Consider the following 13,213-nt stretch of genomic DNA (forward strand, 5'->3'; position numbering starts at 1 on the left):
TTCAAAAATCCATATTTGCTGACCGTGGTAGTGCACACCTTTAATCCCAACACTCGGGAGGCAGAGGCAGGCAGATCACTGAGTTTGAGGCTAGCCTGGTCTACATAGTTCCAGCACTGCTAGGGTTGCTTCACAAAGAAACCCTGTCTCATCCCCCCAACCAGATTAGAAATAGGTCTTTCCACTTCCAATGACTTAATTAAATAATAAAAAAAAAAACCCTCACAGGTGTGCCCAGATATTTTAATTTTAGTTAATTCTAGATGTAGTCAAGTTGACAACCAAGAATCATCATTACACCATGCTTTATTTTTATTTACTTAAAAAACTTAATTTCAGGTCTGTCAAGGTGTCTCTGGTTAAATTCACTTGCTTTTTCAGCAGACCTGGATTTGGTTCCCAACACCCACACTTGGCAGTCCTCAGCTTCTTGTAACTCCAGCTCCAGGGGATCTGATACCTTCTGACCTTCAAGGGCACCCACAAAAAATGTAGTGCCCATAAACTCAGCCATATACACACATAAATAATTTTTAAAGTGTGTGAGTGTTTTCCCTGCACCATTTGCTTGCCTGATGTCACAAAGGCCAGAGAAGCTTGTCAGATCCCCGGAAACTGGAGTTATAGATGCTTGTAAGCCATCACCTGAACCTGTTCTCTGGAAGAGCAGCAAGTGCTCTAAGCCAGGAGCTCTCTCTCCAGCCGCTACTCAAGTAGCCCAGACTGGTTTTGAACTCTTAGTTCCAAGCGCTAGGATTACAATCTGCTCCCCATCTCCTGGCCCATCTCCTGCTTTCAACTGCTTGAGGTTGGACTTCTGTTTGGTTGGTTCTTGGATGGTTTGGTCTTGGATAAGAATTTGATCTCATTTCCACACCGGCCACCTCTCTTGATGTTTCTCGGTCGTGGCCCCATCAGTCCCTTGACAGTCTTGGTGGAGGGCAGTGCACTCACCCCCTGCGCAGGGGCTGTTGGTCCCTCGTCCTAGGGCTTTGCTCTCAAGGCTGCCATCACTTCCATGGCAGACCCGTCGTCCTCTAGGACGTAAGGACTCCAGCAAAAATGACCATCAGATATTTGCATTTTCTATCTAAAGAGCTCATAGTTGTTTCAGTGATTCATTTCTCACTGGCCAGGGAGACCAACAGAGAGCTCCGTTCCTGACCTTAAAGCAATGAAGTTAACAAAAAGGACTAGGGAGCATATTTAGTGTTGTGCTCTGGGTGTTCTGAATACCAGACAGAGGAAGACTCATGACGGCACTCAACACTGACTTAACAAATGTATGTCTTCTGACTTATGTACGTCTCTCTTCATATAACTAAAATTCCCAGGTAATCTCTCATTGTTTGTTTCTGCCAGTAGTCGACTCTTTGGAGCTGGCCTGTCAGGCTGTATCTGATTGACTATATAATCCAGTCTCTGTGAGACTCTGTGTTCCCAGCCAGGCTGACGTGTTTCCTAAACGCTTTTGTGTTTTGATACGCCTGTGGTATGGATGCACGGTTATTCCTGCCTGCTCTACTGTAGTTTTGCTGCATGTGTGCAGTCTGCAGCTTCATTTACCCTTTCCTGCCACACAATTCTTTGCCTGCTGCTTCGCTAGACTCCGACTGTTCTGTGGCAAGCCCTCCAGGGATTTTGTACCTCCATGGTGCCTAAGTTTGGTTCTGGATTACGAGGTACAACCAATTCTGTGATGAGATCGGAGGAGGATTCACCTGGTGTGTGTGTGCTCCGAAAATGTGAACTTGAGTGAGATTAGACCAATTAAAATTCTACCAGAAAGCTGGTGATTTGTATTACAGTGCAGTTTTATCTCACCAAGGAACCTGAGGTGATCTCACACACACACACACACACACACACACACACACTTTTTCTCCCTGCATTATAAGAGAAAAAAAATTCGTCCTTTATTTAGCTATGGAAAAAGTAATTAGAACAATAGACAATCTATTGAAGATGCTAGAACATTTGCATTTGCTGGTACCATATTTTAGTTAAAAAACATTTATTATTTTATTTTTTGTGTATGGATGTTGTTTTATTTAGGGTTTCTGTTGCTTTGACAAAACACCATGACTAAAAAACAAGTTGAGGAGGAAAGGGTTACACTTCAGCACTGTTGCAGATCATCAAAGGAAATCAGGACAGGAACTCAAGCAAGGCAAGAACTTGGCGGAGGATCTGATGCAGAGGCCAAGGAAAGGGATCTGCTTACTGGCTGCTCTTCAAGGCTTGTTCAGCCTGCTTTCTTATAGAACCCAGGACCACCAACTCAGGGATGGCACTACCCACAATGGGCTGGGCCCTTCCCCATCAGTCACTGATTAAGAAAATGCTTACAGTTGAATGCTATAGAGGCATCTTCTCAATTGAGTTTCCCTCCTTTCAGATAACTCTAACTTGTATGTCAAGGTGACGTGAGACCAGCCAGCATAGTTGTTTTCCTTTTTCTTAGTTTCTGTTCTGTTGCTGTGAAGAGACACGATGGCCAAAGCAGCTCCTAGGAACGGAAACATTTCATTAGGGACTTATTACAGCTTCAGAGGGTGAGTTCATGAACTTCATGGTGGGGAGCAGACATGGCTCTGGAGTAGTAGCTGAGGACCTTACATCAAGATCTCCTGGCAACAGATTCAACGCAATGCCCATCAAAATCCCAGCAAAATCCTTCAAAGACCTCGAAAGAATGGTATTCAACTTCATTTGGAAAAGCAAAAAACCCAGGATAGCCAAAACAATCCTGTACAAGAAAAGAACTTCTGGAGGTATCACAACCCCTGACTTCAAACTCTACTACAGAGCTACAGTGCTGAAAACAGCCTGGTATTGGCATAAGAACAGACAGGAGGACCAGTGGAACCAAATAGAAGACCCAGATATCAATGCACACATCTTCAAACACCTGATCTTTGATAAAGAAGAAAAAAATGTCAAATGGAAAAAAGAAAGCATATTTAACAAGTGGTGCTGGCATAACTGGATATCAACATGTAGAAGAATGAAAATAGACCTATATCTATCACCATGCACAAAACTCAAGTCCAAATGGATCAAAGACCTCAACATAAAGCCAGGCAGCCACACTGAACCTGATAGAAGAGAAAGTGGGAAGTACACTTGAACGCATTGGCACAAGGAACCACTTCCTAAATAGAACCCCAGCAGCACAGACACTGAGAGAAACAATTAATAAATGGGACCTCCTGAAACTGAAAAGCTTCTGTAAAGCAAAGGACACGGTTAACAAGACAACGACAGCCTACAGAATGGGAAAAGATTTTCACTAACCCCACATCAGACAGAGGTCTGATCTCCAAAATATACAAAGAACTCAAGAAATTGGACACCAAAAGATCACATAATCCAATAAAATAATGGAGTACAGACCTAAACAGAGAACTCTCAACAGAGGAATCTAAAATGTCTGAAAGACACTTAAAGAAATGTTCAACATCCTTAGTCATCAGAGAAATGCAAATCAAAACAACTCTGAGATTCCATCTTACATCTGTAAGAATGGCCAAGATCAAAAACACTGATGACAACTTATGCTGGAGAGGTTGTGGGGAAAAGGGAACATTCCTGCATTGCTGGTGGGAATGCAAGCTGGTACAACCCCTTTGGATGTCAGTGTGGAGATTTCTCAGAAAATTAGGAAACAACCTTCCTCAAGACCCAGTAATACTACTTTTGGGTATCTATCCAAAGGATGCTCAATCGTGCCACAAGGACATGTGCTCAACTATGTTTGTCATAGCCAGAACCTGGAAGCAACCTAAATGCCCCTTGATCGAATAAGGATAAGAAAATTGTGGTACATTTACATAATGGAGTACTACACAGCAGAAAAAAATAACGACAGCTTGAATTTTGCAGGAAAATGGATGGAGCTAGAAAGCATTATTTTGAGTGAGGTAACCCAGACACAGAAAGACAATTATCACATGTACTCACTCATAGGTGGTTTTTAAACATAAAGCAAAGAAAGCCAGCCTACAAACCACAGTCCCAGAGAACTTAGTCAACAATGCGGACACTAAGAGACACTTACATAGATCTAATCTACATGGGAAGTAGAAAGTAGAAAGATCTCCTGAATAAATTGGGAGCATGGGGACCTTGGGGGAGGAATGAACGGGGAGGGGAGAGGCAGAGAGGGGAGCAGAGAAAAATGTAGAGCTCAATAAATATCAATAATAGAAAAAAAAGATCTCCTGGCAACAAGCAGCGGATGGGACTGGAGTTGGCTTTTGAAACCTCCAACCCCAGTGACACACCCTCCAAGTCCACACCTTTTATTCAGTCCACTAACTGATGTTGGTTCCACTAACTATGGACCAAACATTCAAATATATGAACCTATGAGGGTCATTCTCATTCAAACCCCTATAGCCTGCATGTATGTCTGTGCACCACTTTAATGCCTGGTACCCACAGAAGCCAGAAGAGTTCTGAGCTTCCATGTGGGTTCTGGGAATGAATCCATTTTCTGGAAGAGCAGCTAGTGTTCTTAACTGAGCCACCTCTCCAGCCCAGCACCTTGTGTTCTTAACTGAGCCATCTCTCCGGCTTCTGGCACTGTATTTTTAAGATGTAAATGTAAAGCTAATCACAATAACTTATCTGTAATCCAGAATTCTACTACAAGATGAGAGGGGGAGACAGGCAAAACTCCCAAAGCTTGTGGGCAAGACAGCCTAGTGTATAGTCAGCGAGAGAACCTGGCTCAACATGGTGGAGGGAGAAGGCTTGGCCTTCCATACATGCACCGAGGCAGGCTTGTGCTCACACTCTATATACACATTTTATGCACACGCACATGCCAAGATAAAAATCAAAAAAAAAAAAAAAAAAAAAAGAATCCATGTCTTGGCATTTAGGGGAGAGTTTTTAATGGGACCTTTTGCTGCTTGACCATGACCTTGTAGGTACTGGCCCATAATTCTCTGCCCTGGTAGTGGCCTTGATTCTACTTTGCTCTTGCTTGTAAAACCTTTTAGTGGTGTTGAAAGGTTAACAATGATCATTAGGGCATTTTTTGGTTGACTTAGCCTTAGAACCACTTGTTCATATTTTGTTCATTGTTTAAACAGCAGCTGTTGAGAAGTTGGTATATATTTTAAACTAAACACAGTCTGTGTTATAGGCTTGAAAAGCTAGTTGGGAATGGCAGCTCGCTGAGAAGCATGAATGACTTGAAAAGAAGTCCTGAGTGACTACCCAGGATAGCATGACAGTTATGTGTGTAAATAATCTAATTCAGAACTAAAGTACTCTCATTTCTGCTCTAGAATTCCTGATCAAAGTAAACCTATGAAATGAATAGTCTAATTTAGGCACTTATAGTTAGTGCCACATTAGTAATTTTTTGAATACTTAGAGCAAGAGTCATATGCATTTGCAAGGTCTGTGTGTTAATGGCCATTTTAACTAACACCCAGAGATGGGTCTATACCCTGGGGTATGACCCTCTCTCAAGTCAGTAGTCCTTTACATATGACAGAACCACTTTGTTTTTAGTTCAACTATAGAATTTTTTGGTAATGAAATTACTTCTCCAAGTCATATAATTCCCAGTGAAAAATGAGAGATATTCCTAAATTCATTTTTATTTATTTAATTTTTATTACATTAAAATTTTAATTTGGAATTCTCTGTGTATGTATGTGTGTTGCTGAGGTGTGTCTGTGGAGGTCAGACCCAATTGTGAGAGTTGGTTCCTTCTTACTCATATGGATCTCTGATCAAATTCAGGTCAGTTTTGGCATCTGTCTAGTACCTTTAACCCGCCAAGCCATCTTACTTTCCCTGTTTTTTTTTTTTAATTAAACATTTGTGTGCGTGTGCCTGTGTGTGTCTGTGCGTGCTTGCATGGGTGGCAGTCAGAGGACAACCTACAAAGTCAACCTTCTGTCATGTGAGTCCTAGTGTTCAGCTCAGGTTCTCAGTTTTGACCGCAGGTACCAGGTCTCAGGTTTTATTTTAGAAAGTAATTCTTTTGTATGTCTTGCCTGCATATATGTATATATGTGTACCACATGTGTGCCTAGTGGCTGAGGAGGTCAGACTAGGACATTAAATCTCCTGGAATAGAGTTATGGGTGGTTGTGAGAAACCATGTGGGTTCTGGGAACCTAACCTGGGTCTTCTGCAAGAGCCATAAGTGCTCTTCACCTTGGAGTCATCTCTACAGCTTCCAATAAATAATTCTTAATTAGAAGTGGATTTTGCTCTTTAGCTTGAAGCCCATGTGAGGCATGGCAGTTAATATTTGAGAAAACAGCTGAGAGCTGCTCATGTGTGTTCTTAACAAAGACAGTAACGGGGCGTCCTTTTGCCGTTTAGGACCTGAACGAGTTTAAGGAGATGACAACATGTGTCTTCCCCAGGTAAGCCTTCTTTAAGAGCCCCCTGACGTTTGAGATACTCACTGAGGTATATGCAACACGAGCAGGCCCTCCAAGCTGGGAAAGGATTTAATGGCTTGGACATCCCCAGCCTCACCATTGTTGACTGTTTATGAGTAGTGTGATCATCCATTAAAGATCAGATTCTAGCTCAGAGTGAAAGTAGAAAGTAGCTGGTGTCTTCCTGTTTCCCGTCCTGCATTCTGCTGTCTGAAGGACTGGTGAAGGGTCCTGACACGGTCTGGCCAGTCACACACGTGCAACACGACACACGTTTTCAGTTGTTGACGTGTCCCAACTGAGAGTTCCCTCTCCTTAGTTAAGAACTGTATGGCTCCCTCCCACCTACACTCCCTGGAACTTCATCAGTGCCAGTATTGTTAGTGTTCGGCTATGTCGTAAGTCACATGTGTGATCAAACATATGACAGGTGCATGGAGCCTGTGCGGTAAGAAGGGCAAGTGAGGGTAGCCAACTAGTCTTACTTTCAACTGGGATATTGCTGTCCTAGCCACAGTGTTTATATTTATTTGGAAATAGATTTAGATAGAATTCTTCCTCCCTCCCTTCCTCCTTTCCGATTTTTTGAGACAGGGTTTCTCTGTGAAACGATCCCTGCTGTTTCTTTATTTTTGTTTGTTTATTTGTTTATTTATTTATTTTTGAGATAGGGTTTCTGGGTGAAACAGTCTTAGCTCTCCTGGAACTCACTCTGTACACCAGGGTGGCCTCGAACACAGAGATTTGGCTGCCTCTCGGGATTAAAAGCTTGTGCCACCACCGCCCAGGAGATTTAGACAGATTTTTTTTTTCTTTGGTTTTTCGAGACAGGGTTTCTCTGTGGTTTTGGAGCCTGTCCTGGAACTAGCTCTTGTAGACCAGACTGGTCTTGAACTCACAGAGATCCGCCTGCCTCTGCCTCCCGAGTGCTGGGATTAAAGGCGTGCGCCACCACCGCCCGGCTAGACAGAATTTTTAAAAGACTTATTTATTTATGTATTCAGTGTCTGCCTACATGTATGCACCAGATCTCATTACAGATGGTTGTGAGCCACCATGTGGTTCCTGGGAATTAAACTCAGGACCTTTGAGCCATCTCTCCAGTGCCTTTGACAGAATTTTTATGTGGTCAGTCTCTTCCCTAGTATTTCTGGTCCCTGTAATAGAATAGTTAAGTGCTCTACTTTTCTCATTGCTGTGATGGAATACTTGAGAATATCAGCTCACAGGAGGAAAAATCTAGTGTAGCTCACAGTTTGAGGGTACAGCCTGCTCTGGTGGGAAGGGATGGTGAGCTTACGGAGTACTTTTTACACCCACAGGTCAGGGATACCCCAGCACCTATCTGGCTTTCACTCCTTCTTTACCATTGTGTTTGTGCGTGTGTGTGTGTGAACTTCCTCAGAGGTCCTTAGGTGGTTCCAAATTCAGCCGTTTTGGCAGTGGAGCTTAGCTGGCACAGTAGGAAGTAGCAGGGAACTTCCCAATGTGGATTTTGGCCCCATAAGAATTCAGGCTGTGTAACCCAGGTGGTAGTGGTGGGTGGTAGCTGTTTGGGAGGGGCAGAACACATAGAATAGAATGGGAATGCATACAGTGTTTGTCTGACCTTCAAGATGGGTGCTAGCTCATTCCTCCAGGTACAGGCATGGAACCTGTTCGTTTGGAAAACGTACAGCAGTTTGATGAATGAAGCCAGCACATGGGACTGTGTCCTTAGCTCGTTAACCACATTACTGCTAGGTTCACACTGGCCAGTGTGTGTGCTTCATCTATCCACTTTTAAGTACTTTATGAATTCAGTGATTTTTCAGTATATCATATATGAAGTATATGTTACATATGTATTTTATTTATGAAACATTTTAAGTATTTTTATGTTTTAATAAAGTACATTTGAAATACTGCTAAATATTTTATTTGCCTTATTAAAATTTATTTTGTTTCCAGACTCTTGGATACTAAACTGATGGCCAGCACACAGCCTTTTAAGGTATTATTTCAAACTGAATTATCATTCATAAGAAATAATTTGAATTTTTTGTTTGTTTAAGACAGACTCTTGGTATGCTGAGGCTGGTCTTGAACTCACCCTGTAGGTGAGAGTAGTTACCAAGAATTCTTGTTCCTCCTGCCTCTACCTCCCATGTGCTACGATGCAGACCTGTGCCGCCATGCTCTTTTTGAAACTTTTTTTGCATTACCACTAATAACTTTGGAATTCTGGTCTTTTCAAGTGTTATTTCAGACACAATAAAAAATAAGAAAGGAAGAAGAGAGACATTGGAAAAGTCCAGAAATAAATATATCAAAATACGAACAGTTATCATTATTTTTTCTCTTTTTGAGTGTAAGTTTTTAAATATTAAAATATATAATTTTTGTTTTTTTGTTTTGTTTTGTTTTTTAGTACATGCTTACTCTTTAGCCCAAGTTAACTCTACAGTCCTCCCCCTGTCAGCTTCTTCAGTGTTGGGGTGACAAGTGTGTGCCACCACACAGTTGTGACTTATGTATAATTATATATAATATGTAAACACACATACATACATACATGTTTTTGAGAAAGGGTTTTTCCATGTTACAATCCTGTCTGTCTTGGAACTTGTCTTTGTAGACCATGCTGCCCTCGAACTCATAGAGATCCTTCTGGCTCTGCCTCCCAAGTGTTGGGATTAAAGGCAGGGACCATTACACCTGCCTTGTAGTCTATGTTTTTTAATTGGTTTTCCATGCAGCCAATTTGTCCTTTCTCTACCTGTCTCCTTATTTTACATATTTGGACATATTTTCTAATAAAGATAAGTTAATGTATGATCATTTACAGCTTGTGAAGGACCTTCTGCAGCCTCTGGAGCAGTATGCCGGGACAATGCCTTCCAGCTCTGTGTCCCTGCCAGCAGTCCTGGACATTAAGAACTTGCTGTAGCCTTCGAGCAGTGCACTAGGGCCAAAGTTGTGTCATCCCCCAAGTCCTCACACCCCCAGCAAACCTGGAAGTGCTGGGATTAAAGGCGTGCGCCACCACCGCCCGGCATCATGTTTGTAGTTTTAACACAGTGTCATTATTCCTGTCCATACAATGAACCTTGAACTTGCTGCTGTGCTTTTCTTTCATGTGGAATAAGCAGTGACTTCTGTCCTTTAGGACACAAGAGGGCAGTATGGGATGCTTTTTCTTCTGTGTATCCTCAAATGACTCCCCTTAATCTCTCTTACTCTCAGATGAGATACCCTAACTCTCCACCTTCTGCCTTGCAGGATATCATTAACAACACATCCCTTGCAGAGCTGGAAAAGCGCTTAAAAGAGACACCCTTTGACCCTCCTAAAGTTGGTAAGAATATTAATCATGAAAAGCTTCAAACTCTGGAAATTACCAATATGTTCTGTGCAAACAATGTGATCCATCTCTGAAATCATATTGTGTTTTTTGTAGGGTGTGGCTGGTTAAGGTTCATGCCTGTGGCAGTTTTCTGAATAAAGATGGTGTCCTAATTCCACATCTAGCTCCATCTACATCATGTCAATAGAGTTGGGTAGGGATTCACTGAGAAGTTTCAAGACTTTTATTTCCTAATGTTTGGAGTTCTCCCAAAACTTGATGTGTCCTTTCAGATGGTGTGTGTTTGAGCAGAGTCAGTAACTAATAATCAGAAACACAACAGCACCTCCTGTCCCAGAAAACTTAGGAGCTGGGGTGCTGTGAGAAAAGAGCGCATCCCCGTGTCCTCAGAGGCCAGGGGGAGCCCTTGTGTCAGATGGCCCGGCTCTGGGGCGCTGTGTCCTTGGTCCTGTCACCCCATTGTGCTGCTGTCACAGCGTTCCATTAGCTAAAGACGATGATAACCGCGCAAATGATTCAGAAATCGGTGATGGAAGGTATTAGAGTGGACAGAGTCATAGTATTTGCTTCCCTTCTGGGTATAGTCCAAGAAAGGAAGTACAACGATGCAGGGTGGGTAGAGGGAAAGTACTATACATACTAAACCCATGTATAGTAGTGTAATGGAATAATTGGTTTGGGGAGTGATGAGCTTCAGCAGGTGATGTTGAACATTTTACTTAAGTGCTGCAGTGTTAAAAGGCTCTCTTTGGGAGTGTCAAGCCCGATATTTAGTTCATAAGGACGTTAAGTAGTTCTTTCATAAGAGTGTTTTATTGGTATGAAAACGGCTCCAGCCGTTCTATGAGCAGTTTCCACTCATGCGATTCTAGGAAATCATCACTCACAAGTACGGGCTGTACCTGTCCTGTTCTTCTCATGTCCTTCAGTAGAAAATCTACTCAGAAGTCGATCAGTCTCCACATTCTCTCAGCGCCTGTGTGTATCAGTAGAATCAGTATTATCTTATAAAATGATTTTTGTAGTGCAGTAGGCCCGTGAACTAAGGCTGGTGTTACAGCAGTTCTAATCTATTTTGGGTGTGGAGTATGCTGTTGTCTCTAAATTGCTAAGCTTGGAAACAGTCCAGGGCCCCTCCAGTATTCAGGTAAACTCTGTGGTTTTATGGGGACTACTTGGGATACTAATGGTTATGAGCATGTGGCCTGTGCCAAGCACTAGATGAGATCTTTAGCAGTACCGTGACATTGGATGTTCCCCAAAAGCCTTATGGGGGAAGGTTGATTATCATCTCCTTACAAAATTGGGGGCTCAGAGATGAAGTGCCTTGCCCCAGGTTAACATTGCATATGCCTCAGATTCAGAGAGACACTGTATGACCTCTCAATCCTACTGGGATTTTATTAGTTTATTGTTTGTTTATTTATTTTTGAAGACAGGGTCTTACTTTGTAGCCAGGGTTGGTTGGACTAGAACTCACTATTTAGCCTCAAACTTGCTGTGGTTCTTCTGCCTCAGCTTCTCAAGTGCAGAGATTGCAGGTGTGACCACCATGCTCGGTTTGGAGTTCTGCTTAATCTGCTGTGTTCTGCAAGTGTGGCAAGAGTAGCACAGTAGGGATTGTCACGGGATGGGAAACACAGATTGCAAGTGACTCCAGCCAGTGTAGCTGAGGAGGCCTACAGCAGAACCTTGGTAAGGAAACAGGCCTTTTTCTGGTCTGAACTGAAATTCTTGTTGTCAGGGAGTTTGTTATTTCGTATTGTGAGGTCTTACATGAACAGAACTGAGAAATAAGACAAGTTTCCTTGTGCCTTCCAGCCGCATCTGCAACTGCAGCACACAAGAATCCAGTTTGGATTTGGCAGGACACCGTGCTTACTAGTTCTTTCTTTCTTCCTTCCTTCCTTCCTTCCTTCCTTCCTTCCTTCCTTCCTTCCTTCCTTTCTTTTCTTCCTTCTTCTTCTTCTTCTTCTTCTTCTTCTTCTTCTTCTTCTTCTTCTTCTTCTTCTTATTATTATTATTATTATTATTATTATTATTTGATTCTTTTTGAGTCAGGGTCTTTCTGTGTAACTTTGGAGTCTGTCCTGTAACTCACTCTGTAGACCAGGCTGGCTTTGAACTCACAGAGATTCACCTCCCTCTGCCTCCCGAGTGCTAGGAGTGTTGGGATCACAGGCGCCACCTCCACATGGTACTTACTAGTTTTCATGTTTGCTAGTACACTGGGGAATATTGATGATTCCTTTTTTTTCTCTGTAGAAAGCGCAGAAGGCTTTCCGAGCTACAACACTGCTTCTGAGCAGCTCCATGAGGCAGGGTATGATGCTTACATCACAGGACTCTGCTTCATCTCCATGGCAAATTACCTAGGTACTTGAGATATGTTTCTGTTAAACAGAGTGGGTCTTGCCTGTTTCGTGTGACAAATTTCCAAAGACTAGGCCTAGATAACAGACCTGTGTTTCTCATGGCTCTGGAGAGTAGTAAGCCTGTCCCAGACACCAGCTTCCCAACAGTTGACACTCCCGGTTGCAAGATAGAGGAAGCACCCATACTCTCCTGAGGGACCAGTTCCCCTACTTGCCTCCAAATAGCTCGTTTATGGATACCATTGTTTGGGATTTGGCTTCCATGTGGGAGTGGGGAAGGGTCGACCATCTGTGCATCACAACCATTGTCCTAGGATCTGACCACCCCTCTAGAAGCAGGAAGGTTTTGAGAGGGGAGCTGGAGGAAATGAGGAGGGGACACGGGAAGGGACTGCTGACACTTGCCTGTGTAGGTGTGTGGACCAGAAGAGTAACTGCTACCCTCACTGAATGTAACACACTGAGCTTCTGCCCTTTGACCACGCACTGTATAACACCATGCTTCTCTTCACTAGGTTCTTTACTTGGGCCTTCAAAAGTGTGTGTGTCTGCCAGATCAAAACTCATTGAACCCTTTTTTAACAAGTAAGTAATCAGAGGGTTAAAACTCTGCTTCTCACACTCTGAACAAGCTCCGTGTCTTGGGAGACAGGAAACTAGGGTACATTTTTATTAAATATTTCTCATCTTTAGTAGCACAGATAGTTTTTGAAAGTAGAAATTGACCTTTTGGGAAATAATTTCTTAAATATACTGGTTTAAAGAAACTAAAGAGGCTGGGCATGGCACGCCTTTAATCCCAGCACTTGGGAGGCGGGGCAGGTGGATCCCTGAGTTCTAGGCCAGCCTGGTCTACAGAATGAGATTCAGGCCACCCAGGGCTACACAGGGAAACCCTTTCTCAAAAAACCCCAAAAAACTAAAGAAAACATTACTGGGGCTGGAGAGATGGCTCAGCAGTTAAGAGCATTCATTGCCTGTTCTTCTAAAGGTCCTGAGTTCAGTTCCGAGCAACCACATGGTGTCTCACAACCGTCTATAATGAGGTCTGCTGCCCTCTTCTGGCCCGCAGGCAT

The 13,213-nt window shown here is 42.9% G+C and overlaps 1 protein-coding gene across 3 annotated transcripts in view; it reads left to right on the forward strand.

Annotated features, from left to right (window-relative positions):
• Window positions 1–13,213, forward strand: part of Parn (poly(A)-specific ribonuclease) — a 98,472-nt gene that overhangs the window by 23,830 nt on the left and 61,429 nt on the right. For all 3 annotated transcript variants that reach the window (XM_057775557.1, XM_057775558.1, XM_057775559.1), the window contains exons 14-18: window positions 6,355–6,398; window positions 8,367–8,409; window positions 9,678–9,753; window positions 12,028–12,138; window positions 12,653–12,722. In XM_057775557.1, the coding sequence (XP_057631540.1) occupies window positions 6,355–6,398; window positions 8,367–8,409; window positions 9,678–9,753; window positions 12,028–12,138; window positions 12,653–12,722 (344 nt within the window). The remainder of the gene's footprint in view (window positions 1–6,354; window positions 6,399–8,366; window positions 8,410–9,677; window positions 9,754–12,027; window positions 12,139–12,652; window positions 12,723–13,213) is intronic.

The sequence above is a fragment of the Chionomys nivalis genome, chromosome 7 (assembly GCF_950005125.1).
Source record: "Chionomys nivalis chromosome 7, mChiNiv1.1, whole genome shotgun sequence".
Classification (NCBI taxonomy): Eukaryota; Metazoa; Chordata; class Mammalia; order Rodentia; family Cricetidae; genus Chionomys; species Chionomys nivalis.